Genomic DNA, 27,992 nt, shown 5'->3' with positions numbered 1-27,992 from the left:
CAGCTAGAAAGAAAAATTACAGCGGTTGTTATAGCGGGCTTTTGCTGACTAAGGGTCCCGTACACTTTGTACGGCCCCGTACGTCTATGGGTCGCCGTCATAATCCTTTGAATTACATAATTTCGGTCTACGCGCCTCCAACACCATATACTTTTCGTTTATATATAAGGTGCAGATAAAATAAATCTTTATGTAACTGTAAAATAATGAAGTCAATTGCTCAAAGTTACTTTCTGTCTTTTTTGATAATATGAGCCCCTATCGGAGTTCATCAGTCTAGGAATCTCGTGACGGTCCGTTTTGCTGTTAGGTCAGCAGGGTAAAAGATTAGGCTAACAACAATCGCAATTGTACTGTATATAACGGAACCAGCTGCTTCTAAGGGATTAATCTGTCACGAAGAGCCAGATCATAATACCACCGCAACCTCAGAGATCCCAATTCCACCGCTAGACCTCCCCAATAGGCACTATAGGCATAAACCTTAGGTCTATTGTACACAGCTTTGAGGGCGGCGTTCGCGAGTCTACCGATAGAGGTAATATGCTGTAAGAAATTCTCCCTACTCAGATATATCACAACATAGCGCTTTATTGGTCGTTAGCACGGATATCAGCATACCTCATTCTCGGTGCTCACCATTCATAATTTCGTCGACGTATGCAATAGGTGATAGATCAGTAGATATCCAAGGGAATTGGTAATCTTCATCCAGAGCGCTATTCGCAGTATCAGTAACTTTGCCAGGGATTTTCCGAAGCCGTGTGGAACTTCTCACTTTTGACCGAGTGTAGCAGATATTTGGTCTCGAATTGGACAGAGACCTATGGATGACGTATTTTCTGGTATTTGGGCTCCATTCGGGTCAGGTTGTTTGGACTTGTCAGACGCCGTGTTAGGGGAGGTTCCCGTTGTTGACGTGGGATATTGCAAATGGTCTCCAGCAAATTCTTAAGCGTCCGGACGTGTCTAGTGGATAGCCAATGAGTCCTGTGGCAGTGTTGCTCGATATTCGCGTTTAAATCGGTATCGCGTTGGCTGGTTTCCAAGAGAACGTTCAGTACACCCTCCCGAAGGTCCCGAGCTCGGGAATCACCACGTGTCTCCTCCCAAATGCTGAGCAGCAACGTAGACGTAAGAGCAGAGTGAATCATAGACCAGTTCCGTAGAGGGACGATACTCAACGCCTGAAAGTCCAGGAATGCCTTCAAGATATTCTGAAGGCCCTTTTTCGCGCGAACAATGAGAAACTGGTGGGCCTCGCTATCGAATGTCGAGGTAGGCTTTTTAATAGCGGGTCGGCATAGGAAACAGATAGCAAACGAGGTGTTAATCTGTAATGCAAGGTGTTCAAGAAGCTCTTGTAAGTTGCCACACGAATCACGGTTTTTTAGATATGGTTGAGAGCGTGAACTGCAATCATCTATTTTTTGCACGAGACGTACAGAACGCTCCATATCCGGTGTGCTTTCGGTGACTTCGAAGCAGATAAATGCTACAGAGCGCATTACTTCGATGTAGGAGAGGGTAGAGCTGAAAGTGTTGCTACGCCATAAGGTTTGCACTTGAACGTTTGACACACTAGCCGGCCGACCATGGCAGACACTCAGGAAACAGTCCTGCCAAACAACAGTAGCCCTGAATTTGTCAAACGTGAACTATTAAAGGTTTGTTCCAATGCATTTGTGTGAGCATCTACGAGACTCGGGTGAACATACCATAAAGCCCTTCTGTTTGCGTTTTCTAGTCCTGACTAGCTACCGCCATTCTCAGTGTGTAACCCAAGCGCCTGCGCCAGTCTCACAGTTGTCCCTAAAAGAACCCAGGCACCGTCAGATTGGCCAATATTCTGAAGCGTATTTCCCAATATTAATAACGTCTGTACTGCGTCGAGAGACGGCCGCAACATATAGTTGGCCAATTGTAGAGCTTTAAATGCTCGCCTCACTTGCTAAAGTGTCAGTATTCCAAACTTGTGCATTGAAAGAAATCCCATACCCTATTAGACTTACCAAAATCTCGAGATATCTCGCATCGTTGGGTGACGTGTAGGGTTGAGAAATGGGAGCCACAGGAAAGGGTGGCCAAAAGGAGAGCAACGAACGTAACACCCTCATCACTGATCCATGGATACGAAGGATGTAATTTGTCCTGTAACTCTCCAGCCGCCCAACTTTCGAGGTATTTACACACACGGAGCTCAAACCGGCCGATATCGACGAGAAACGGCATAAACGGATATGCAGTATACCGGTAAGAAGGAAAGAACCTATAATAAGGCCCAGTAAGTCACACCGCTCATCTGGGGAGTATTACTAGGGAAGCATTATGAATAAACTATTATCCCTTTCATGTAATTTAACATGTAAAATACAAAAGAAGCAGAGACACGGGTGAACAGGCAGATTACCTATGAAACTCCTGGTTCTGTGGTAAGAAGCTCAGTAAGCTTTCCCATCGCTGCTGCAAAGTTGGCACAGTAAACAGAGGATCGCTGCTAAAGGAGTTTTGTAGGCCAAAAAACATGCGGGCATCGCGAATCCTTGAGGATGACGGCAGGTCGATAGCGTGCTGTCGTAGCACAGCAACGATAGAGTTGTCCCCTTCGTATGTATGATCTGCCGGCGTAATTACTTCGTTGCTAGGACGGATATCATCTGCAAAGTTGAATGGGTTCCCTGCGTTGGATTGGCCATCAATAGCATCATCGGATGGATGAAGCAGGTTTGAAGAAGACAAATGTCTCTCATCTGTGCCCGAGCCTACGGCCTCTTGAGGGCTATTTTGTCGAGAGATAGCAGAGCCAGTCACTGGTATAGCTTGCAGAGGATTATCAACATCAAGCCTAGGTTGTTTATCACGACGCTTGGTCGCTGCAGGTCGGCCGAAGGAGTAGGAACAGATTTCGGGGTGGCCCCGCCTCTCACATGTGCTACATGGTTGGCAATGATTACAGCGGACCTTACGCCGGTGGCAAGGATAGCATGCCTTCTCCTGTGGCTTGCGCTTCCGGTGCAAGATGCGTTCGATCTCTTCTCGGTCCATAAACGCTGTATACAAAAGAGCGTTGTGACTAGGGATTTTGTCCAGGCTACGTCATGGAATTTTGGGGGAATCTTGTTTTCCGAAGTAACTTACTAAATTGCACGCGAACGGGAAATGCTATCGGCGCTCGGCGCTCGGCATGCCTCGGCGAAAAGCACGAAACGACAGGGGAAAGAACGATAGCTAGGAAAAGACCAATATTTCTTCCTAATTGGGTTGAGAAAACAATGGGAGTGCTAAGAGTCTTCTATCAGAGATTTCCTTGTTTGGATAAACTACAATAATATGAAATCATTACGCATAACTATGAGATTAGGCATCAATACCTCACCAATGGAAATGGTTTTCATAGTACTTTGCGCTATAGCAAGCGGGGATATATGTATATATCCAATCCAGTTGGCTATCGTTGGCCAATTCGCCCTAATCCCTTGGTTGCTCCCTTTAGGTACTTACTCCATAGGCCGATATACCCTTGGGCGGGATCGATTTGTTCGAATGTTCACACAACACATGACAAAATAAACCTTCGCCCCAACCGAGAAAAAAATGGTAAGAAGGCTACTAGACAATTTAGAGGTGTTGTATATTCGTGGAAAGTTGTTGTTGGTAAAGAAACACTTGTTCCATTAGCCCTAGGGCGAGAGAGTTTTCGAACTTTTACCTCACATTTGCCATTGTATAACTGTGGTTGTAAAATACTCGGCATCCTGCCCAAAAAAATTGAAGATTAAAAGTAGTCGAGGTGTGCTGACTTGAAGTTAGTTGCCCGCTATGAACATAAGGGCCAGTTCACGCATGCGTCAAAGGATCAATGGCGGAAGCAGGGGTGCATATAATTAGCAGTAAATGAGAAAATGTCATGCCATGTAAACAAGCCTACACGGTTTCTTACATAGTGTTAGTGTAATCATACCGTGAACACAACAAATCATATCCCATTAATATGCCAATTGGATGCTTGCTCTGGAAGCGGAAACACGGGATCGGGGATATACGTCTGGTTAACAGCCTAAATGAGACGGATTGGGGACTTGGAGGTTTGAACAACCCATGAATGAAGAGCATTTTATTCTCTCAAACAGCACCATTATCTAGCATAGATAAAGCGCATAAAGCAGTCTTCTGGTGGGAATATAGAGAGGAGCTGCATCGCAGCGATGTTTCATGCAGGCCATCGGCGGTGAACCGAGCTAATTCTTCAACAATGCCCGGGTACTTTTGGGAGATGTAGTTGAGAGTGTTATAGCACAGAAGGCAGCTAATATAGAAGCCGTAGTAGACTTGAGGTTTGATTGGGAGCTCGGAGGTTGGCGTGACGCTTACTTCGGGACCCAATATGATCTCGGAGTCTGGGAGGAGTCTTCTTGCAAAATGATTGGCAGCCGTACAGATGGCGAAGGTGCATAGGATCCAGAAATTTCTCATGACTAGGAATATTACCAAGCTTTCGATCGAGCCGCCCGTCGGCGTTCGGGTCCCGGAGCGTCTCGGCAAAACGGACAACGGTTCATATAGAACGACGATTCGATCGTCGTAATCCAGATGCAACGATTTAAGGGGAAATGATAGACACACCAAACTATAACAATAACTTCAGTCGGTTCGAGTCCGTCCATCCGTTGGGAGCCCAGCTAGCCTAAAGCGCATAAACTTGTCAACAAATATATTTGCCCAGCAATCATCTCTTACCCTGCCGTCTACCATAACGACAGGTCCAACTCTATATCACTGACAATGCCTCACACGAGAGATAGAGACCCAGAGCCTCCCCACTTGAGCTTCCGCACCTTTGTGGACTCTCTCCGGGATGACAACGACCTGGTGGAAGTGAACGACCCAATCGACCCGAACCTTGAGGCTGCAGCTATTACTCGTTTCGTATGTGAGACTAATGACAAGGCACCGCTGTTCAATAACGTCCTTGGGGCCAAGAATGGCTTTTTCCGCATCCTTGGTGCTCCTGCTTCGCTACGTCAGTCCAAAGCGCAACGCTTGGGGCGCATCGCGCGGCATCTGGCCCTGCCCCCCGACTCCAGCGCTAGTGCCATCATGGAGAAGTTGCTCTCCGTCGAGTCGCAGGACCTGGTTAATCCTGTTACTGTAGAGTCGGGCCCTGTCAAAGAGAACAGCATCGAGGGTGACGATATCGACCTAACAGCCATTCCAGCACCCATGGTGCACGAGACCGACGGCGGCAAGTATATTGGCACGTACGGGGTGAATATTCTCGCATCGCCCGATGGTCAGTGGGTCAACTGGTCTATCAACCGAGCTATGATCGTGGGTAAGCGGACCATGACTGGTGCATGTTACCCGCCGCAGCACAACTGGCAGATCGTCAACAAGTGGCGGGAGATAGGCCAAGACGCGCCCTGGGCGTTCGCATTTGGTGTCCCCCCGGCAGCCGCTATGGCGGCAGCCATGCCCATTCCAGATGGTATCAGCGAAGCTGCCTATGTCGGCGCCTTGACTGGGGAACCTCTGAAGCTGGTCAAATGTGACACCAACAACCTCTATGTCCCGGCCAACGCCGAGATTGTCTTTGAGGGCACCATTTCGATAACCGAACAGGTCCCCGAGGGTCCATATAGCGAGATGCATGGAGTCAACTTTCCTGGAGACTCCCGCATGATGCCACTGTTTAAGGTCAACAAGATTACCTACCGCAACAACGCCATTCTTCCCCTGTCGGCCACAGGCAGACTAACAGACGAAACGGTGAGTGTAATCATAGTGAAAATCATAGATCGATGTCCTGTTGCTCTAGTAGCTTTAGCTGACCAATTTGCAACAGCAATCCTTAGGGGGTCTGCTCTCGGCTGCGGAAGTCCTGAAGCTCTGCCGGGTTTCTGGGTTGCCGATTTTGCAAGCTAGCTCGCCGCTCGTCTCTCAGTGCACTTGGGTTGCGGTTCAGGTTGATGGAGCCCGACTTCGGGCTATGAAGATCACTCCGAAGGAGTTGGCCGAGCTCGTCGCCAATATAGTGTTTAAGTCCAAGGCTGGAGTGCCATTCCACCGTCTTCTTCTAGTCGGCGAGGACATTGACATCCATGACGATGCAGACATCATGTGGGCATTCTCCACACGGTGCCGACCCGGACTGGACGAGTATCTCTACGAAGATGTCAAAGGCTTTGCACTCATCCCTTACATGGCCCATGGAAACGGCAACCCTACTAAAGGCGGCAAGATAGTCTGTGATGCGCTATTTCCTGTCGAATACACCACGGGTAGAAACTGGATCAACACCAGTTTTCGACAAGGTTATCCAAAACCTCTGCAAGACAAGGTTTTAGCCTGTTGGGAGAAGAGGGGATTCAGCAAGCTGGACTAGCTTCAGACGTACCTTCAGAAATTTGGCCCTGTCAATAGGTAACACCCCAGCTCCAAACTCCAATTCGTCCTACATTGTCGGCTTCAGTGAACATGGGAGTTCCCCTTTGCAACCACCAAGCCACGGTTCACCGGGTAGATTGGGTATCTCCGGGGATCAGTGATAGTGCTCAGCCTCAGTGCTCGTTGCTGGCGTTAGTTATATTATTCGAGATATATTTTTTCAGAATATCCGAGAGAATATATTGTAGTTACTATAACCTTATCCCTCTGGCCAAATTGCAGGTCCGAGTTGAGTGGCATTAGGATTAATATATACATCTCCCATTACGACTTCCTCACATAAAAACTTCTGCTATCCAAGGATAACTTTCATGTAAAAGCCAGTCATTCTTAATGCCTATCAATATGCTGTGCTATGATTTGCAGTAATTTGTCTCTTTGACGAAGGAGCCGCGAAACGAATGATACTGGTCCTTGAAAAGGATGGGTACCTACCAGGACCTCTACAACTATAAGTCGCTTCGTCCACATCCGATTCGCCGACTTCAAGGGCCACTACAGTGATTAAAACCATGGCAATTATTGAATGGTTGACTTAGTTAGGCGTTACCTAGAGTAAAACTAACCCCATATTTAAGTTCTCCAAAGCCAGGATTCGAGGAGCTTGCCTGTGCATATTTAAACGTAGAGTATGCTCATTCCTGTTGGCTGGCCGGAAATTAAGGGAACTTCTATGTATGCGTTCCGGAATGAATGCGCCACCACTTGACCTGCATACTTGCAAAATGCAATAACTGGTTAATCTATTAATATTCTAGCTATAGCTAATTCCAGATCCCGTACATAATTGTTTCACATGGTGGTGTGCCACGTCAATTTTTAACCTCAGTAACGCCGATGACAATGGCAATGAAAGATACCCGTATAGATAGCACCAATTGCGTTTGCACGAGACTTTAACGCTTCGCATGCTGCCAGCCCTCCCACCTCGCAAAGTCCCCAGTGTCGAAATCGAAAAGGCCTAGTATGCGCCCTACGCTCTGGTCGACTAGTTCATCCACTGACGCTGCCCGGATATAGTAGGCCGGAACAGGAGGGAAGATGATGGCGCCCGCGCGAGACACTTCTAACATGTTACGCAGATGAATATCACTCAGCTGGGTTTCCCGTGCAACCAAGACTAGGCGCCGTCGCTCTTTAAGCATAACATCCGCTGTGCGAGCGATCAGATCTCCGCCGAAGCCGCTGTGGATGGCTGCGAGGGTCTTCATGCTGCATGGAACGATGATCATTCCATAAACTTTGAAGGAGCCGCTTGAGATTGGAGCTCCCATGTCGTTTATCGAGTGGACATGGTCAGCAAGTGCTCTGACATTCGATAGATGATAGTCAGTCTCGTACTTGATCGTCGCCTCGGCCCATTTGCTCATAACCAGGTGCGTCTCGACATTCAACTTGCGCAAGGCAATCAATGATCTAATTCCCAAGATGGCGCCAGTTGCTCCAGTTATAGCAACATTGATCCGCTTGCGGCGCTGGGACAAGGGCCGTTGCGCAGGTCCAAATTGTTCGTTCATCTCCGATGGCATAGTTGTTATAGTTGACCTTCTACTGCAACCAGAGGTTGGAATGTGGATACCAGAGAGCAGAGAAAACTTAGGGATCGGAAGAGACGAATGCTGGTTTTGAGGTTTGAGTATTGTTTCTCCCGAGGGTAAGTTTTTGATGCGTTGGTGGCGTTGGCTATTAAGGTGTATTTTATAGCTAGAGGGGGGAATTAACTCCTAGCTCTTTTAATATCTTAAACCACAGCAATGATTGCAGTCGGAAGATCTAGCAGTAAAATTAATTTCATTTATGTGTAAACTACAGATTACGGCGGGTTAAGCCCCGGACTGGGAAACTATCTAGATTATGTACTTATACTGGGTTGAGCCCCGAACGCCGAGGTCCAAGAAGTATCCAGCGACCAAGCGGCCGAGTGGCCGAGTTGTGTATGCTCCACGTAACTACCCCTACCTACATAGCTATAGTTTACCATAATAAAACAAGGAGAACCTATGCGAAAATCAGCCTTTGGTTATTTTTCTTGGCTGTTTAATTTTCCTCTTATAATTGCAATAATGGGCTTACTGTAACCATCCATTATATCGTTCAGCCAGACAGGGCAAAAGTGAGGCCAATAATCTCAATTGCAGCCATCCCCTTAAGGGATCAATCGCAATTTGAATCAACGGGATCGTACCATATAGAAGCCTACCCTGTAATATGCATTAGGGACTGAGACATTACAACAATACAACATTACCAGAGTTTATACTTGTATTGATTTTGGAAAATAAACGCAACATAACACAAACGAATACATAACTAATTAGTATACAATCGAATTGCACAACACATTAACTGGAAGTGGAGCAAATAGTAGGGAACGAAACGTAGTTTTTATTGGCTTTTTACATTTTGTGGGTAGAATTGTCCAATCAACCAGACCTCTTTATCTGAAAATGATTTCTCACATGCATCAAGGATATTTACCATAGATATCGCCAACCGAATTCCCATGGTCATCCCAATACGCCTGATTACAGAGGTGACCCATCGACGTCGCGGCCCCTGAGTGGTTCTCAGCATCCCCGAAAAGAACAAAGGCCAAAGTAGCATGTAACCACCTGGCGTAGAGGAAATACCTGTATCGATTGGTCCGCAGAGACGTGTTCCACGTCGTCGAAAGCCAAGAAAATATGCAGAACTATTGCAGATTTCTTCAGACATCTTTTCTAGAACCGACATTGAGTACCCCAACCCGCCCTTCTCCTTGTCTGAGCCGTGTTGGAGAGTGGCTACAATGATGGTCTCATGAAGCATTAGTCGAACTGACCTGTAGCTATTCCATGTGGACGCTATCCAAAGGTCAGGGTACATGTCATATACACCATTAAAGTCGTTATTAACATTGTGTACAGATCGATAAGACTTATATTCCCATGTTGGGGGCAAATTTCTGCGCCAGCTCTCGAATTCTTCGTCGAACTGGAGGAGTCTGGATGAAATTGTAGAGGGGGCCGTGATGTGATCATGTTTTATCGCTGCTCTGTAGCTGGCAAGACGCTCATTGATCTCTGAAAACCGATTGGAATAGAACTCGTCTTCTGATTGAATGGTTTCAGCCCAAGAAGACCAACGTTGCAGCGCGTAGGGAATGGGCTCTTGCATCTGGTGACATGTTTGTACCTACAGGATAAGTTAGTACGCGTAAGTACCAGGTGGTAGTTGAACAAGTACATATTGCTATCACGTACAATGATTCGCCGCATTTGCATAAACAACCTTGTAGCGGTCTTGCTTTTGAACTGGGATCTGCCTCGCATCTCGATACACAACGCAGCCGCCAGGCTGTGCTGTCCAAATGACTTCATGGATTGAGAGTCGCCAGAGGCAATTACCTACGCATAGGAAAGTCAACGCTGAAAAATTGGATTAGAAGCCTACAGCTGTAGGGCGGGGCCGATCGGAGGGTTTGAATAGATGGGAACCTACCTCGAATGTTCCCATTAGCATTACTGCAGCTAGAGTGTAGTCCATCCTCTTTCGTACTGGGTCGCTCAAGTCATCACGCAATTGGCGAATGGCTCTTGTGTAGAGTCTGTATGCATCCAATCGCCAAGTTTCTGAGTTACCCGCATTCACCAAGGCGGCCAAACCAGCGGCCGCCACTATAGACTTGAGCGCAAGGGTTACATCCGGAGCTGCAAGGAGAGCGGGTATATATTCATGACTGCCTCGGAATAGATTTTGTGAACTAAGACCCTCATCCAGTCCCTGGTACACATAGTGGTGAAGGAAGAAAGAAGTTGCCACATCCTCTAATGGGCATGATAGGGCCTGACCAGGCTTCGAGAATGCCGCTAGTACAGTATCTGGTGTGAAGGATATATTGTTTACGGGGCTTGAGAGTCGAGAACGTCGGATGGAAAGTGGTGTTTGATTACGAAAATTGATTTCTGTTTCGCATGGAATGCCGGGACAGGTCCAGCCTGATTTGAGGCATGCGGTGCAGTTGGGCTCTGTTTGGTCACACTATGAACGTTAGGACTCTCACCAATAAATGCAACAACAGTAGTCTTGCACCTCCCTACCTTAATCTTTCTCTTCTTGCAAGTTGCACAGCCTCTGCTAGGTTTCCCAGTGTTGACCATTTTGACTATTCCAACTCTTTATTGCGTGGGAAAGTACGCGCATCGCGTTCTGTAAGGAAGTTAAAAGCAGCTACTTATGTTCGTCTTTAGAGAGCGCATGGCCATCGCAGGGGCCTCTCTCGATACACAATCTCTCCTGGGATGGTTAGATTTAACAAAAGTCAGCAAGGAGGCCTCGAGTAGAATGTTCCTTGAGCATGAGGCCGGCCCACGGCCGCGGTGTTTCGTAGCGGCTTATGCTCCGAGCCACGTCATATTACTGAAATCTCAAATTGTAGCATGATGCGATGCAGCCAATTGGATAACCCCCCATATACTCCACCAACCTACTGCCGAACAAAGCTGAGGCAGACTGACATGTTGGCGGATAATGCTTGTCCGCTCTTGCTGATTTAGTGCTAGCTTGAGCTGTCATTACCCACAACAATGTAATGAGATAATTCAAGCCGAATGAATGATTGGACGAACACCGAACGTTATATCCCTTGTCCAAAGTAAGGGAAAGTTGTAGTATTAAAAATATCGGCGGTAGATTGTTGGAAGTCTAGTGGTATATCTATGTCTAAAGGCGAAGATTAAAATAAAACCCCATAGGATATCTATAAAGCGCTAATAAAATAAAGCTTTCTGCCACCATCTACATCGCTCATTGTTATTAGGATCTGTGATTTGCTGGATTCCAGTAACATTGAGGTCCAGTATCTGATTCCGCTCGCCGTATATGGGCATTTTGACCAATGCATTCCGGTTGGGATCTCCAGTGATAGCGAATGACAGGATATATGACTGCATTGCATTGGCAATTGTCTCATTAGATACAAACTGGTCATTGGGTCCGTTGAAGAATGTGTAAGGAACATCCTGGCCATGATACGCGGGAGGAATGCTGAATCTGTATCCGTACGTGGCAAAGTGTTCTCGAACCGCCGTCTGGAGATACCTGGTATTACAAGTGAATGCTGCCTCGGCTAGCGAAAGCTGAGCACGAGTAAAGAAATCGTCATACGGAAGGGTACCGTTGAATAGTGGAGGATACAACGTATCCGAGATATAGTTTATAACGGATCGAGGAGCCGTTGGGAACGTTGTTTCTAGTGACTGGAGGTAGACTGAGTTGTTGACGTTGGCTTGCGACACGAATTCTAGAGTTTCATGAGCATTAAATCCCGTCATTATTTGAACAGATTTATCATATGCTCCTTGAGATAGCAAGGCACCTGGAAGAGATGGCACAAATGAACCGTCCGGAACCGGTGCCCAAGTGAAAGTACCTTGGTCAGACTGGGCCACAATATCAAGATTAGCCTGTTGCAGAACTTCAAAAGGAACACGTCGAGCCTCAGCTACCGAAGAGACGTTCAACCTTGCAAGGTAGTTTTGAAGCAACTCATTTTGCTGATAGCGACTCGGAATCAATGGAAACCCTGGTGATTGCAGAATGGCCCGGCGGAAAAGAGAGGGCTTGAGACCACCATACGCGGTAAGCTGGTGCATAATAGAACCACCGCCAGCAGACTGGCCGAACACAGTGACTTGTTTAGAATCGCCACCGAATAAATGGATGTTGTTTTGAACCCATTCCAGCAGGAGTCGTTGGTCGCGAAGGCCAGCATTTGCAGCTCCGTTCTCTTCCACAGCACCTGGCAAAAAACCAAAGGCACCACCCTAAAAGTTGTTAAGTTAGTCTGAAGTTATTGCATGAGGGTTGAAGGCATTTGCCAACACGTACCCGGTAGTTGAACTGGATGTAGATGACCCCTTGTCCGGTTGAGTCAACCGACCTGCTCCTCTGGATGAGCCCGGCGGCATTGCCATCACCGCCCTTTTTTCCAAAAGCAAAACCGCCACCATATATCCACACGATCACTGGAGCCTTTCGTGTATTCTTATTGCGAAACACTGATTTGGGAACCATGACATCAAGGAATAGACAGTCCTCCTGTTCACTCGGTTCTGCCGGTGGGAGGATACTCGAGTTGCATTGCGAAGGGTCGTTGATTTGATGGGATAGCATCTCTAACCCACAACGATACCAGATGGCATAAGCTTGAGGGCAAGAAATCGCACGGTCTCCTCGTTGCACCGCAGTACGGTTTTTTAATGGTGGCTGAGGCGGAGCAAAACGAAGCTCCCCAGTTGGAGCCCGGGCATAACGAATATTAGAAAAGTTGTAGTACTGTCCCGTTTCCTGCAGCTACTTGTTAGATCTGGCTTTCATATTCTTTTCACATGATAATAGAGTTTGCTTTCTCACATTAAATGCAGTGGCTTGATAGATCTCGTAACCCAAATCAACTATTGGGAGGCTGTCACAAGATGTCCCTGCCGATGCGGTAGCAAAAAGCAAACCGCAAAGGATGCCGAGAGAATACATAATGTACCAAAGCAAAAGATTTTACTCGTATAGGTTGATTAAAGCTGAAAGTGAAGACATTCAAAGGCTCTGAACATCGTGGAAATTGAGCTGTATTAATAGCTTACAGGAGCGTCTGGTACCTTCCGGGCAACATGCCTCTAACTGGTCAGTTCGTATCATCACCCTGTTTGGACCTTGAGTGTGGGGGAAAACGATTACACCTCACATATTGTGAATGTGGGATCTGCGACGGCACGTCAGCCCATTCTTCAATTTCTCCCTAATATGAATGCGTCTTAAGTGCCTTAAGTTCTTAACATGCCTTTGCCTCGTCTCGCCCGTTCTATGCACAAATTGCCTGGCGGAAATAGCTATGATTGGTTGGCTCGCAAAAGCTACCGAATAGGAAGTAGGAAGAGGACTAAGCAGAGACAACAAACCGTTTCATGTAATATTAAGCCTAGTCAAGCTACTAGTAAAACCGATCATCTTGGACGAAATTAGCTGTCATCTTTCTTGCAAACAAGCGGGCGCGCAGCCACGATAGTCGATATTCAATCGCAGACATATGGTTGTTAATTTTGGCAGGCCATTGAACATGTCAAGATCGCTTATGTAATTCCAGATCCCATATTTGGTCACAATATCCATGAACCAGTATAAAATATGTAATACACCAACTACTAGGTATGTAGGTATATCGCAAAGTGCGGGAATAGGGGCAGCAGAACTACGCAGTTTCGTTGATCAAACTGTAACGATTAGTTTATACACAGTGAGTGAATAAGATACATGTAATCAAACGGTGTATGTTGCTTGAGTAGGTACCCAACTTACCTGGCTGTGACTGTAAGCCCAGATCGCTGGGAGTTATCTCAATCGTTGTAAAATTGAATGCTTAGGTTGATCACTACAAATCTGAACTATCTGTTGTCTATACAATGGTTCATCTCTTCATTGATCTATCTCGTGATGACACCCTCTCGCCGTCTCCTTGGGTCCAATTGATCGAGGCTTGATCCTTACCATCGACCTCCTGTCACGTAACCAGGCCCGCTTTTGCGCCCCAAAGGACTGCTTGTACTTGGCACAGTACCTACATGTAGCTTACTGTGCTCTGGCGTTTAGGGCGCTGGGCGCGCTTCAGCCTTGATCATGAGACTGGATATTAGGTCTGTTAAGCTGAGCATATTAGGCCTCAGCGCCCCACTTCACTTCAGGCTTTTCTCATCCGTTGGGAACTGGAAGCTGTGTAGACACACGGGAGTAGAAATCAGGCGACCAGGTTGCGGCTCACTGCCACATCAAGGAGTGAAGAGAGTACATATACAAACTTTAGCCTCTTTGCAGCTGGCCAGCAAGGGAGCTAACCAGCATGGACCGAGGCGTCAGCGACCATGCATCCGACCAATTCCTCCAGGGACCGCCAATCTTGCCACGACCTGCAGAAGCTCGAGACGCCCATGGTAACTCTAGCGTTTCACCCTCTCGACATCCGCCTCGGATTCATCATCGTAGCTGTACTGAATGCAGCCGACGCAAGGTGCGATGCAACCACCACCATCCGTGCTCCAACTGCGTCAAGGCTGGGAGCGAATGCATCTTTCCCACGTCCAGGCGCACCCCAGTGAGGCGTGAAAAAGCCACCAGACGACGAGATGAGGAGCTGTTAAAATCGCTGCGGAGACTCCAGCGCCGACTGCAATCCACCGAGGTTACACAGCTGGTGGCTCGGGGCGAAGCTGACGACCATTGCAACGAGGGTAACAGCCCTGAGGAAAGAATACGTCAAGATGAAGGGACGAGAAGCAAGCAAATCAGCCCTTTCGGCCCTTCTCCCCCGACAACCCGTGTTGACAATGTGCCGGGCAATACTGAGGAGCCCGCTCGGTTAATGCTTGATCACGATCGTAGCCGGTACATCAGCAATCATTTCTGGGCAAGCATGTCCAGAGAGGTAAGCTTCGACATCCCGCCCATCGCCGAACTGCGGACTCACTGAATGGCCGCTTCAGATTGACGAAATGCGAGACATCTTGGACGGCTCCTCGTCAGAGCAAGAAGACGACGGCCAAGACCATCAGGACCAAGGCAGTGCGGCTACGCCAAGCTCTCGTCTCTCACATAATAGCCGTGACTTTCCCATCTTCAGCCCGTCTGCCACTTCGCAGTCACTACAGTCTCTCTACCCGAGCTCTTTAGATTTCTTGACCATTTTTGACGTGTTTCAAGAGAATGTCGACCCCGTTGTTCACATCTTCCACCGCCCGACGATGCGGAAAACTGTCACCGAGGTACTGCCTCTCCTAGACGGATCGTCGCTGGACCGCGTGGCGGGGGTGGTCGTGTTTTCCGTCTGTTGTGCCGCGTTGACTAGTCTGAGCGATGCGGGCTGCCGTGGGCTCTTGCGGGGAGAGCGGCGCGTGTTGCTCTCGCGATATCGGTATGCGACGGAGCAGTCGCTGTCCAGAGCCCGCTTCTTGGAGTCGCAAAACCTAGGGGTCCTCGCAGCCTTGATATTGTTCTTGCTCTGCCTTCGTCGACACGACGACTCCCGCCTCGTCTCCAGCCTGCTCGGCGTGGTAATTCGCAACGCGCAAGCTGTGGGATTACATCGGGACGGCACAAAGTTTCAGCTCTCGCCGTACGAGACAGAGTGGAGGCGTCGTCTGTGGTGGCACATTTGCGTGCTCGATATCCGTGCTGCAGAAGATCACGGGTGCGACCCGTCAATTTACGACCAAAATTACGACACCAGATTCCCGCTTAACATCAACGACGACGACCTTTCTCCTGAAGCCACCGTTGCGCCACCAGAACGTCAGGGAATCACCGATATTACCTTCTGCCTCCTGCGCTTCGAGGTTGCGGTCGCCATCCGCAAGCTCAACTACCATGGCCCTGTCGGGAGCCCGGAGCCGGTGCTGTCCACGGCTGAGAAACGTGGCTTGGTCGAGACGATAGAGAAACGCTTTTACGAACGCTACATTAACCGCTGCGACATTACCAAACCCTTTGACTGGGTCTCAGCTGCGTGGGCACGGCTGATGCTGTCCAAAATGTGGCTTGCTGTGAGCAATCCGCTACATCCTCAAGACGCTATCGACAGTGCTGCTGCTCTCAATATCCGACACGTTGCCTTTAAAAGGTCTGTCGAAATGCTGGAGCTAGCAGACTCGTTAGAAACAGGGCATAGGGCCGCACGGTGGCGGTGGTTGTTCATGACGCATGTCCAGTGGCACGCCGTTGTCTTTGTGCTGGCCTATCTCTGCGTCCATCCCACCGACGAGCTGTCCCATCGTGCGTGGCTGGTGATGGATAGAGTCCGTGAGCGGTGGCCCCAAGGTAGTCGCTCTAGGAAAGGGATGCTCTGGAAGCCCGTTCATCGACTCATGGACCGCGCACAACAAATTCGGGCTCGTCAAGGACATAATCCCCCAAACGAGCCTGGTATCTCTGAAGCGAGTCATCATCGGCCTTACCATAACCCTCTACCAGGCGTCGCTTCGCAAATTGGAGTCCCGGTGACGGCGCTCACAATATCCGAATCGACTGCTCAATCTACAGCTCTTTTCGAAGAGATCTCTGCCTCGCATGTCAGTGCACTTGCGGCTACTTCAATCTCTCCGATATGTCAAGACGCCGATGAAGCCGAGCATCACCTCACTACAAGTATCGAACTAGCAGACAGTAGACCCAACCCCAACTTTGGGGTTTCTGTACAGCCCCCCGACGTGAGTAGCCTCCAGGATCTGCAGGACCCCCAATCAGACTGGACCAACATCCTACATGAGCTGCAACAGGGCTTTCAGGGAGACCCGTACGTCAACATAGCAGATCAGGCGGAGACGATGCAGGAGTACAACAATAACCTCTGGGCTATGCTCTAGATGTAGACTAGGCGGGACAAATCACATATATCATCATGATGTGCCATGGTGCAGGTGAATGACTGTCAAGAGTCCAATACAGATCAGCTGAACTTGTCTCAAACTCATTTACTATTTTCTTCTCACTTGTCTACTGGAGAAACAGTGATGCTATCGGCCGATAGTGAGCCGTCCGTCACCACGAAACCCACAGCACCTCCTATATAGTCCTCGTCCACTGCCGCTAATCCTGCCTGGTCGACTTGACCTTCGATCTTGTTGCCCTGCACGCGGAGGTGCAGTCGGTACTTGTGATTTTCCTCCCATGCAAAAGGCATGCTCATCAACTCTATTCTCTTATCGTCCGCTGCCTTGACCAACGCCACCCGCTTGTCTTTGGTTAGCATGAGCGCGTAATAACGGTTAAGCCCCTGGACCCGAGCGGCAACGCCCATCGACCCGCCAAAATTGACCACAAAATTCGAAACCACCACATCATAGTCACTCCAGTCCCTGGCTCCCTGGCTCAAGAGGCCCTCCCCTCGGTCTTGAGCGATGAGGAATGACGGCCCCATATCTGTGTGCACCTTGTCCACGGAACTGACCCAGGCACGGCTCCAGAAACTCTGGTATCTACTCTTGTTCGCGGGTCGTTTCAGTGTCATTCGAGGCACGCCGTCCCATCGCATGCTTTGAAGAAATATGGCGCCATCAAGTTTCGGAGAGCCTTTGGCGGTGGCGATCGCGATGCCGATCTGCTGGATAGGACAGTTCTGAAGGTTGTCAGGGATAGTCCACTCAAGGTTATTGTGCTGCCCGGACTTTATATTTATAGGGCTACTATCCACGGTTGTCAAAACGTCATTTTCATCGTATGCTTTGATTCTCAGACACACAGTCGAAGCTGCAGTGTTAATGTCGGCTGCGTGTAGCTCTGCTTTGACCCGTTGGCCGGGGTACACTAGAGGCGAGGCCATGATCTCGTAGTTTCGGTCAACCTGGAGAATATCCAGTGGCGTGAAGGTCGCCGTCATTACTTCCACAGGATCGCATGCATCTGTCAAGTTCTTGATGCGAATACAAAGGCTATCTACGCCCCTGTCTTGGCCTTGGCTTATGCGGACCACACTTGAAGGAGACTGGGGATACGCCGTCGCCTGGAAACCCTGAACGCTACCAGGAAGAGAGAAATGAAACTGAGCGCCATCCTTTGGAGGCTGAAGTACGGGGTTGCCGGATAATCGATGACCGAGATTGGCTATATCGTAGGCTATGCGCGCTGCGTTGTTTATCGAATATCCACCGTCGGCACTGGAGATGATGGCGCGATCGGCCAAAGGGCCCAGCCAGTCAGGACCGCCTTGAAATGCGGCCAGGCCGTGCATCAGGGCAACCAAGCACGCAACGTTTCCGGCATTGCAATCGGTATCCCAACCACAAGTATTAATGACATACATGGCCTCGTGGAAGTCGTGGCCTGCGTATAATAAAGTCATGATCATGATGGCATGGTTAGGGACAACATGGCATATGCCCAGGTACTTATCATAGCCATAATTGTCTTCGATCCGCTGACGCGTTTGCCTCCAGTCGCTGTCCTCTTGCACCCAGCGTCTGACGTCGGCAATCATACATGCAATGATAGAGTTGGTTGGAATAAACGACAGACCGGTATCAAGGAGGTGGTTGACGTCGCTGGATAAGAATGCTTCGGCCTCCATAACCGCCCATAACTTAGCCGCATATACTGCTTCACCATCATGGCTTACCCGTGCAGCTGCCTCAGCAAGCCGCACTGCCAGAGCTGGATTTCCCGGAGCTACCATAGCCCAGCCGTCGATAAAGATTTGGGCGCCAATCTGTTCTGCCAGAGTGCGACCATTCGTCTCAAACGCGCCGCTTGCAGGGGCGGCTAAACCTCTCTTAAGATTGAGGAATGCTGTATGCTCGGTCGAGATGCCATTGCCTCCCCACCAGAAGATAGAGCGGCGCTCCACGACGTTATTCAGCCAAGTCTTACCGACATCTTCGGACGAGAGGTCTGCAGACGCGCCGTGTTCTTCCAGCGCACGGACAAAAGCAAAGGTGCCAGACACATCGTCGTCGATCACAACAAGTGGTAGATCTAGCTTGTCATGTACATAGTAGCGAATATCTCCTAGCTTATCCTGGATCTCTTGATACGTCCAATTTTCGAACGGCCGCCCGAGGTACACGCCCACCAGCTTCCCGAGAACGCCAGCGTAGACTCGGTGCAGATAGTCATCCGGTAAAGACGACATGGCTTTTTCTGATTCGTGTATATGTTTGACAAATGAGGAATCAAAGAAAGTGAGGCTACCGAGTTGTAAGATGCGGCTATAGTGTAGGAGCTTCAATGAGGAGGCGCCAGCTGCGGCTCTGTAGTAGCCGTAATTATATTAACACATGCAAAAAATACTTGCGCATGTGTGCACGTGTATCAAAATCTCGTTATATTCTTGTCCTCGCTACATTTCCCCCCCATGTGTGACCACAATCCGGAACCCGTGTCTGAAGCACCGAGCCCGAGCCTCCGTTCTCCACCTTGCTCTCGGACACCGTTATCACGCATTCGAAGTCGCAGTCAGCTTTCATCACGCTGTCCAATGACGGGCCCAGATGTCTCGGGAAACTCGGGGTTCAGCATTCTCTCCGAGGCCAAGATGCTCCACTGAGCCATCTAATACAATGCAGGGCTCGCGCCGTAACGTACAACGCCTCAATGCGGGGGGGGGGCTGGCCAAGCTTTTCCATTTCCATCACTCTAAAGGTTAACTGGCACGTGGAATTGATTCCATTTACCCCATGGGGGGGAGGAGGGCCCACACACACCCTCCATCTTTTCGGGATTTGGCTTCACTTGGCCTTTGCATGATAGAGCAGGACCAGCGGATGGGTTGAGATAGCACTTCTCCCGTTTTGCTCGAGCCAGGCAATGCAGAAGAACTAAATACAGGAGATATCTCTGTCTGAGCCATCTCTTGGCTTCGACCGTCACTCATCGCCAGGTATACCAAAGGCTCCAATACGACGAAGAACAGACCATGGCTCATCGAAAGATTTCACGCTTCGTTCCAAGTGACCAAAAGTGGCTCATAGCATGCCTCATTGCGGTATCATCAGTGGACTCTGTGGTATGCCCTTTACCTTGCCAAACGCGGCAGTCACCAGACGCTGCTAACCATCGAAAAAATTTAGCTCGTCGGCTACGACAGCTCGCTCATGGGCAGTCTCAACGTGATGCCCTCATACAGCAGCTACTTTACTCTCACCACCACGACGAAATCGCTCAATACAGCCATCTCTTATGTCGGCGGTGCTGCCATCTCACCTCTAGCAGGGTTCCTGGCTGACTGGCGAGGCCGACGCGAGTGCGTATTCTGGTCCGCGCTGGTGACTCTCATCGGCGGCATCATCCAAGGCACCGCGCAGAATATCGGCATGTTCATTGCCGGGCGGTGCATCGTTGGTGCGGGTATGGGGCTGGCCCAGACAACGGCGCCGACGCTGGTTGCCGAGACTACCCCCGTCAAGTATCGAGGCTTCGCTCTCGGCATGTACTACTCGTGCTGGGGCATAGGAACACTTATCGCAGCGGGCATCTGCTTTGGGGTAAGTCCAATATGCGGTCCAGAGGGCATATTTCAAAACAAAGAGTGCTAATGAACTGACTTGTATCCGCTGCAGACACAGAAACTCGATTCAACGTATGCCTGGCGCATTCCAAGTCTTCTGCAGGCGGCCCCGAGCTTCGTCTGCTTTCTTATTTTGTTATTTGTCCCTGAGTCACCTCGTTGGCTCATCAGCCATGACCGACACGAAGAAGCATTGGAGATTCTCAACATCGTCAATGGCGGCGATGCTGACGATGTGCAAGTCCAGTATCGTGAGATTGCGGACACAATCAACTTTGAAAAAGAGCACAGCCTGGGCCTAGTGCAGGCAATTTGCAAGAAGTCTAGCCGAAAGCGCTTGTTGATTACGACCACGTTTTCGGCTATTGTCATGCTCCCGGGAACTAACATTATCACATTCTACTTTGGCGAAATACTCCAGAACGCCGGTATTCAGAGTCCAAATACACAACTTCAAATCAACGTCATTCTCACATCATGGAGCTTGGTCATTGCCGTTATCTCAGCCTGGTATACGGATTTGCTGGGCCGGAGGCAACTTTGCTCTGCCAGTTTGTCCCTGCAGACCGCCTTCATCTTCATATTTGGCGCGCTCACGAAACTGTATGGCGAATCAACCAACACTTCAGGTATATATGCAACTATTGCCGTCATATTCTTGTATAATGCAGCGTACAACTGGGGCATCACGCCGCTTACGGTTCTCTACCCGCCCGAAATCTTGTCTTTTGAGATTAGAGGAGTCGGTATGGGCATCTATACTTTCGCTACAAAGTGCTGCGGTCTTCTGGTGACCATGGCCGTACCTTTCGGCTTGCAGGCTATTGGATGGAAATTCTACATGATAAATGGCTGTTTCGACGTTTTAATGCTTGTTTTCGTTATCTTAGTGTGGGTGGAAACTCGTGGACTCAGTCTTGAGGAGGTTGACAGGCTATTTGACAAGGAAAAGCGTGAGGTGGTCGCTGAGCAAGTCCATGAAGAGACGAAAGTGGACATAGAGCACAAGGAATGCTGAGAGCAATGCTGGCAAAGCCTAGTTATAACCTGTAACTCTAAACGGTTCATATCTTGATAGCAATGGTTGCACTAGTCTTCGACAGCAACACTTTATTATCAGCGATCTACCTAGAACTCCGCTCTTCCCCATGGTGGTAGCAGTGCCTTTAACGGCCACTCTGTCTGGACAAACCGACACTCTAAGTTGTATTCTCCCGACCCAACTCTTTGCTCTTTGCCTTCTTGATCCCCCAGCTCATATGTTCCGCTATCACTAGGAAGGCTGACGACGGCGGTAGAGTTTGGAGGCACACGTAGTCTCATACGGAAAAGGTCTCCCTTTAATGTCCATCTTAGCTCAATCCGGCCGTACCTCGACTCGAACACGGTATCCGCCCAGGTCAGCTCCTTATTGGGCCACGGCTTCACTCGAAATACCTTCCAGCCAGGGTCAATTGCCTCAAGGCCACCTATATCCGCGTGCATCCAATTTGCGATACTACCGAGAGCATGATGATTGAAGCTTGTCATTGAACCGGGGTTGACAGTCCCCTCTGAGAGCATGCTGTCCCAGCGCTCCCACGCTGTGGTAGCTCCCATCGTAATGGGATACAGATATGAAGGACACTTCTTCTGGAAGAGCATGGCGTAGGCTAGGTCGACACCACCAGACTGAGTGAGCGCGCGAGAAAGAAGCGCACTGCCCACAAATCCAGTGGTAATCTTAAAGTCATTCAGACGAACCAGTCGGAAGAGACGAGCCGCAGCCTGCGCCTTCATTGAGCTACCTCCAGATTCTGGAAGGAGATCAAACCACAGGGCGAGTGAAAGAGCTGTTGCAGTATCTGGAACCACAAGACCAGCTGCCGTCAGATACTTGTTCTGCCACGAATGAACTAGACGCAGGGCGGTGTCTCTGAACCGAGACGAGTCTACTGGTTTGGCCAGCATTGCGGCCACCTCTGCAGCGATCTGGGTGGAAGCAATAAGGAAACAATCAGCAACGAACGTACCATCCGTAGTGCCTCTGCCAGAATCATTCCGAGGCGCTCTTGGGTCCAGCCAGTCACCAAATTGCCACTGCTCAGGATCCCAAAGTCCATCCTGACCTCGAGTCACGCCCTTCTCCAGGTATTGAACCATGCTGTCATACTGCCCCGAGAGAAAACTAATATCACCAGACATATGATATAGACCCCAGGGGACCATGATTGCAGCGTCACCCCAAACGCCATTAGGCATCGGATCCCATCCGTGGCCCCCGTCGCCGGTTCTTAGTAAAGAATTGGGGATAAACAAGGGCACGACGCCTTGGCGCCAGTATTCGGTCTCTTCCATCTGATCGAGGTATAGATCTTGCAACCAGTTCCTCAACATACCAGTCGTATCATACAAGAAGTTGGCCGTAGGCGCAATAATGTTCAGGTCTCCCGTCCAACCGAAGCGCTCATCTCTTGATGGGCACTCGGTAGGCACACTAAAAAAATTGCCCTTGATGCTACGGAGAGAATTTTCATGTAACCGATTAACATCATCGTTGGAGCATGAAAACCAGCCTGTACGCAGCATGTCGGTATGCATCACTTCAGCGACGATGCAACCCTTGGTGAGAGGGCAGCTCTTGTCGTCGGGGCCCCAACCCGTGATCTCGACATATCTGAACCCGTGGAAAGTGTGTTGCGGTTGCCAGTCAAAGAGCTCCCGGCCATCGCATATTATAATGTCCCTGGCTTTTGCTGTCCTTAAGGGACGACACATAATCTCGCCGTCTTGGATGACTTCCGCGTGACGAAATGTGATTTGAGAGCCCGCAGGTTTCTGGACTCTTCTAACGCATATACGACCGGCAATATTTTGCCCAAAATCCACAATAACAGCACCTCCTGATCGCGACTTGAATATGTCTTTTGGTTTGAGCTTCTCCACCACTCTGACCGGCGGGGCTTCCGGAGACACGAGCCTGCTTACTGGAATAGGCGATTCTTGAACCGTGAATTTGGCATCGTCCGATTTTGAGCTCATACTCAGACTTTGGTCGAAGATTTCGCCATCCAATATTTCACCGCTAACAAAGGATGTGTTCGAGACGCTCCAGCTCAGGTCAGTGCTCACCAAAATTGGCAAGGTGGAGTCTCCTGCCCAAATCTCCAGCTGTGCCAGCACACCGAGTTTCTCGCCGTATATGAATCGTTTCCTAGCCCAACTAGTAGCAGAAGCAAACCAGCCGGCAGCCACATCTATCTCGATTTTGTTCCAGCCAGGTGTTACCAAAAGATCTTTGGTATCGTAAACCTGGTAGTGCAATCTCTTGTGGTAACTTTGGAAGCCCGGGGCTAAACAGTGATCGCCGACCTTTCTACCATTGATCCGTACGCTATACACGCCATGGCTGGTGGCATATAGCCGACTGTTTTCAATAGATCCGTTTTTTAAAGATAAATAAAACCGCTTGTAGAAACACAGCGGGCGGGCTGAATGGTCCAGGCTCAGAGGCCATGGCTCCGATACAGTGATCATACACCCCCTCCAGTCACTGTTTCTCAGTAATGCGATCTCCAAAGTGGACGACGGGGACCATTCGGTCATAGACTCATGGTCGTTCTCATTATTACTCCCACCAGATATAGAATATCTGCCGTAGCACCTGACGCGTACAAAACAACGTGTTCGTGATTCGAGTGGCTCCGAGTTTGGCCACGGTACCAAAACACTGTCTTCGCTCTCTACATGGAAGACTTGGCCAGGCTCTATGTTATTGTAGGAGAGCGCAATGTCATATGCTGTCTGTCTCCAATTGTGAATCTGCGCGTTCGTGCATGAAAACCTCCATGAAAGCCTTGGACGCACACTTTGAACTCCAAAACCATCGTGATGCTGCTCAAAAGTCGGTGGAAGAACCGAGACCGGAGTGGTTGAGTAGCCCATGTCTCGGAGGAGATTTCTGTGGTCAAGGCGACAAGAGAAGCCACATGGCGAACCATTTAGATATCCTGATTTAAAGGCGATGTGCTCCCTAGCTTTATACCAAAAATAATCAGATACCCCCCTTTTGCTTTTCGCTCGTCTCAGCATCGATGAGCGGCGCTAGTTACTATTGCTTGCATTCTCCGGAAGACCGAAAGTCCGAGCATTTAATAGTATCCCGAGCCCCATTAACAAAGTATACTCCTTTATTTTATTTGACAGTATTGATTACTCACGCCTAACCACATATATGCTCGTAACTAATTAAACTTAAGGTTATCATCTGGGAGATCCATGATAGAGGGTATTAAATAGCTGTACTGGCAACCTGTTGCGATCCAGCCAATCGGAACAGCGAGCAATCCTTCAGAAACTTGTTCCATTACAAAAATCCCTACAATTGAGATTATTGGCCAAAGTCCTTTGCCCGGCTCGGCTGAACAATATAATATCGAATCGTTACAGGAGCGGGGTAACAGAACGATCTTAAATTCCGCCACTGAATTCCGTGAATGTTGTTAAAAAAAAAAAAAGTGGAGGATACCTGGTTCCTGGTATGATATGGTATGTGTACCCCGTACTCCGTACTGGGGCGCGATATTAGCTGAAAGTAAACCCAACTTGACCCCAGATGGTTACCTCCACGAGTTGGTGGTACTAGAACGTATAGCTGAACACTTATGCTACATCCTATCAACGTGTCAATGCAGTAGCGGGTTTTTTTTTTTTTTTTTTTTTTTTAGATCCCAGCCTAAGAATTAGCAAGACGGTATGTCCAGAGTTTAAAAGGCGGCATTTTAGCTTTAAGGTAATCCGGAAGCATCGGGACGCCAATCTAAGAACGCGATATCCGGAACCGTTTCTCCGGCACAGCTTTCGCATTTCCGGTCTCTGTGCGGCTAATGTAGTTCAAAAAGTAATAATAACGAAGGGCCACCCCACTCCACACCACATAGTTCACGTACACTTTGTCAAGTTGCAAACCACAGCTTATCACAGGTTGCCTAGGAGAATGTCAGAATACTCGAGGAACGTCAACACTATGGCAACTCAACAACCCCTACCTTCGGCAGGAGGGCTCCAGAGCAGCCCTCATCTTAATAAAGTTAACGAGGACGATTGGCAAACAGGTCAACTTTCAGCGCCAGAACAGCATCTCTGCAGTCCGGGATATAAGTGCCCAATTCGCGAGCGCTTGAAGCACTTCACCTGGGCTTGGTTTGCAGTCACCATCAGCACTGGTGTTCTCGGCCTTCTCTTCCATAACACGCCTAACCGCTTCGATGGGCTCAATGCTATTGGCAAAGTAGCATTTATTCTGGCTATTGCCATGTTTCTTGCCTCTGTCGCTGCGATTACATATCGATTCGTCAAGACGCCTAAAGGGTTAAGGACAAGCTTACTGCACCCAACCGAAGGCTTGTTTTTCCCAGCATTCCTCCTAAGTTTGGCTATTATTCTTGCCAACTCAGCTATATATGGCGTTCCAGCATCAGGTCCTTGGCTACCCGTGGCCCTAAGAATATGCTTCTGGATCTACGCTGCACTAGCTCTCTCCTCATCTGTAGTGCAGTACACCATCGTCTTTAATGGGGCTAAGCTCAAGATCAAGTCAATGAGCCCCCTTTGGATATTTCCTATTTTCCCTACACTATTAACAGGAGTCGTAGCTTCCACAATTGCGCCATCACAACCGCCCTCACAACGATTGCCTATCCTTGTTGCAGGAGTTACCTACTTGGGCCTGGGTTTTAGCGTTGCTTTTATCTTATATGCATTATACCTCTACCGGCTTACGCAGGAGGGATTCCCGGCTCCTCCAATGCGTCCGGGAATGTTTATTGCAGTTGGTCCCCCGGGATTTACAGCGACGGGCCTCATCGGCCTTTCTAGATCTATCCCAGATGGCTATGCATATTTCGCTAGGTTTCTTGCTGCATCTCAGATATTAAAAGTTCTCGCACTATGGGTCAGTATTTGGTTATGGGCTTTGGCTTTCTGGTTTTTTTCCTTCAGTCTCATTGCACTTTTGATGGGTATAGCGAAGAAACGCATCCGCTTCTCTCTAGCTTGGTGGGCAATTGTCTTCCCTAACACAGCCTTTACTATTGCGACGTGTCTTATCGGGGAAGAGCTTGATAGTGACGGTATTAAGGGCGTGGCAAGCGCTATGACTATTTTAATTGTGATTGGATGGTTCGTGGTGCTTGGTTCGCATATACGGGCTATAATGCTCAGTAAGGTCTTATGGCCTGGTCGCGATGAAGATTTCGGGCATTATACTCCTAACAAGGATAAGTCAGGGATAAGCCACTAATTATATACTTAAATATTATTAAAATAAATTAGATACACTGATCTAAAAAGCAGTGAGCTCCCCAGTCGTATACTAAAAACACTTGAATGATCGTCGACTATTCTTTTTTCTTTTTTTGGCCCCTCTTGGTACTTATTGGCAGCGCTAGTTAATTCAGTATATCCAGAATACCGGTAGTCCGAACGTTTAAAAGAATCTCAAGATCCATTCGTACAGCATATTTCTTTAGTTTAGATAATAGTACATGACAAATTTGGTTTCATTGCTGAGCATAGGGCTAGACTGGCCAGAGTGTCTTTGTGTTACAAAAACAGTAAGCAAACTCTCATCTAATTCCTCTATTTACAAATAGTAATTAAGCTATTTGAAGGATTTAAGAGAAATACAATTACAGACCCAGCTAGTTTCCTTGATACTTAAGCTGGCTTTCCAGACTTTCCCAAATGTTGGTGGAAAACTATCTTTCCCAGATATCCACCGTCTGCGACAATAATTAGCCCATCTACTTTATATTTCCGCATATGCCTCACTTGTAGGTATATTCTCATAATTGAAAAATCCTGTTAATATTATGTACCTGTCTTTAGCATCCTCTATTTGCAATAGTAAGTGGTGCACACAAATTTCTCCACCTAGGATGTCCCGTAGCGACAATTCTTAATCACTCCGTTTGAAGTCTCATTGTGATAGCACTGGCCCTGTGCCGAGCCGTCTCCATTCGCAATATAAAACTTGTACGATCCATCAGGCTGTTTGTAAAAGTCGATATTCTTAGCTCCGCAGAGATTGGTGCCACTCATCGACATGTAGGACGAGCCGATAGAGCCCTTGATCTCGGCGTTGTTGTCTATGGCATAATTGACTCCGCCGCAGTTGTATTTATTTGACGGAACACCCCACTTTTCCGTGGTGCCCGCTAATTCGACAATATGGAAGTCTGCGGAGGCAAAACCCCCGATCCATAGGGACAGGACAAGAGAAGAAGGCGTCAGAAACTTCATCCTAAAGCGTGCGTAACAAGAAGGGTTTAAATTGGTTGAAATAGTTTATATTAGATACCTTGTCGATTTCGTTTCGGAGTACCAGAGGAAGTAATATGCTATTGTTAAAACAGCAGCGCACGAAACAATCATGTGGCGATGAGAGAGTGTAAAAGTAACGGCCACCTCTGCGCTCGTCCGGGTATTTGACGTAATAGCAGTATGAAATCAAACTCCAAACCACTTTTTATAGGCATTTTAGCCGTCT

General features: G+C 48.6%; 11 protein-coding genes across 11 annotated transcripts; 4 read left to right on the top strand and 7 right to left on the bottom strand.

Annotated features, from left to right (window-relative positions):
- Positions 1-622: 622 nt before the first annotated feature.
- On the bottom strand, positions 623-3,045 carry TRIVIDRAFT_191864 (uncharacterized protein; the record flags this gene model as incomplete). Its single annotated transcript, XM_014100601.1, has 6 exons — positions 623-777; positions 920-1,619; positions 1,654-1,658; positions 1,762-1,947; positions 2,013-2,269; positions 2,411-3,045. 6 exons carry the CDS (start codon positions 3,043-3,045, stop codon positions 623-625), a joined length of 1,938 nt encoding a protein of 645 aa, XP_013956076.1.
- A 1,737-nt stretch (positions 3,046-4,782) lies between these two features.
- Positions 4,783-6,382, top strand: TRIVIDRAFT_53354 (uncharacterized protein; the record flags this gene model as incomplete). The annotated part of the gene is made up of 2 exons (XM_014100600.1): positions 4,783-5,766; positions 5,843-6,382. The coding sequence occupies 2 exons, from the start codon at positions 4,783-4,785 to the stop codon at positions 6,380-6,382; spliced, it is 1,524 nt and encodes a 507-aa protein (XP_013956075.1).
- A 958-nt stretch (positions 6,383-7,340) lies between these two features.
- TRIVIDRAFT_53346 (uncharacterized protein) lies at positions 7,341-7,961 on the bottom strand (the record flags this gene model as incomplete). The annotated part of the gene is made up of 1 exon (XM_014100599.1): positions 7,341-7,961. The coding sequence occupies one exon, from the start codon at positions 7,959-7,961 to the stop codon at positions 7,341-7,343; it is 621 nt and encodes a 206-aa protein (XP_013956074.1).
- An 868-nt stretch (positions 7,962-8,829) lies between these two features.
- TRIVIDRAFT_191861 (uncharacterized protein) lies at positions 8,830-10,583 on the bottom strand (the record flags this gene model as incomplete). Its single annotated transcript, XM_014100598.1, has 4 exons — positions 8,830-9,618; positions 9,687-9,830; positions 9,925-10,464; positions 10,524-10,583. 4 exons carry the CDS (start codon positions 10,581-10,583, stop codon positions 8,830-8,832), a joined length of 1,533 nt encoding a protein of 510 aa, XP_013956073.1.
- Positions 10,584-11,192: 609 nt separating this feature from the next.
- Positions 11,193-12,957, bottom strand: TRIVIDRAFT_151632 (uncharacterized protein; the record flags this gene model as incomplete). Its single annotated transcript, XM_014100597.1, has 3 exons — positions 11,193-12,248; positions 12,313-12,771; positions 12,838-12,957. The coding sequence occupies 3 exons, from the start codon at positions 12,955-12,957 to the stop codon at positions 11,193-11,195; spliced, it is 1,635 nt and encodes a 544-aa protein (XP_013956072.1).
- Positions 12,958-14,434: 1,477 nt separating this feature from the next.
- On the top strand, positions 14,435-16,463 carry TRIVIDRAFT_123194 (uncharacterized protein; the record flags this gene model as incomplete). Its single annotated transcript, XM_014100596.1, has 2 exons — positions 14,435-14,896; positions 14,955-16,463. Coding segments are annotated over 2 exons (1,971 nt in total), but the record flags the coding sequence as incomplete, so codon positions are not given.
- Positions 16,464-16,951: 488 nt separating this feature from the next.
- Positions 16,952-19,090, bottom strand: TRIVIDRAFT_53332 (uncharacterized protein; the record flags this gene model as incomplete). Its single annotated transcript, XM_014100595.1, has 1 exon — positions 16,952-19,090. One exon carries the CDS (start codon positions 19,088-19,090, stop codon positions 16,952-16,954), a length of 2,139 nt encoding a protein of 712 aa, XP_013956070.1.
- A 783-nt stretch (positions 19,091-19,873) lies between these two features.
- TRIVIDRAFT_151596 (uncharacterized protein) lies at positions 19,874-21,482 on the top strand (the record flags this gene model as incomplete). Its single annotated transcript, XM_014100594.1, has 3 exons — positions 19,874-19,963; positions 20,028-20,441; positions 20,568-21,482. The coding sequence occupies 3 exons, from the start codon at positions 19,874-19,876 to the stop codon at positions 21,480-21,482; spliced, it is 1,419 nt and encodes a 472-aa protein (XP_013956069.1).
- A 110-nt stretch (positions 21,483-21,592) lies between these two features.
- TRIVIDRAFT_53342 (glycoside hydrolase family 78 protein) lies at positions 21,593-24,388 on the bottom strand (the record flags this gene model as incomplete). Its single annotated transcript, XM_014100593.1, has 1 exon — positions 21,593-24,388. One exon carries the CDS (start codon positions 24,386-24,388, stop codon positions 21,593-21,595), a length of 2,796 nt encoding a protein of 931 aa, XP_013956068.1.
- A 1,081-nt stretch (positions 24,389-25,469) lies between these two features.
- On the top strand, positions 25,470-26,744 carry TRIVIDRAFT_53363 (uncharacterized protein; the record flags this gene model as incomplete). The annotated part of the gene is made up of 1 exon (XM_014100592.1): positions 25,470-26,744. One exon carries the CDS (start codon positions 25,470-25,472, stop codon positions 26,742-26,744), a length of 1,275 nt encoding a protein of 424 aa, XP_013956067.1.
- Positions 26,745-26,969: 225 nt separating this feature from the next.
- TRIVIDRAFT_70875 (uncharacterized protein) lies at positions 26,970-27,745 on the bottom strand (the record flags this gene model as incomplete). Its single annotated transcript, XM_014100591.1, has 3 exons — positions 26,970-27,082; positions 27,322-27,337; positions 27,410-27,745. 3 exons carry the CDS (start codon positions 27,743-27,745, stop codon positions 26,970-26,972), a joined length of 465 nt encoding a protein of 154 aa, XP_013956066.1.
- Positions 27,746-27,992: the final 247 nt, after the last annotated feature.

Source organism: Trichoderma virens, assembly GCF_000170995.1.
Source record: "Trichoderma virens Gv29-8 chromosome Unknown TRIVIscaffold_58, whole genome shotgun sequence".
Lineage (NCBI taxonomy): Eukaryota > Fungi > Ascomycota > Sordariomycetes > Hypocreales > Hypocreaceae > Trichoderma > Trichoderma virens.
This window is presented reverse-complemented; position numbering and strand designations above follow the sequence as displayed.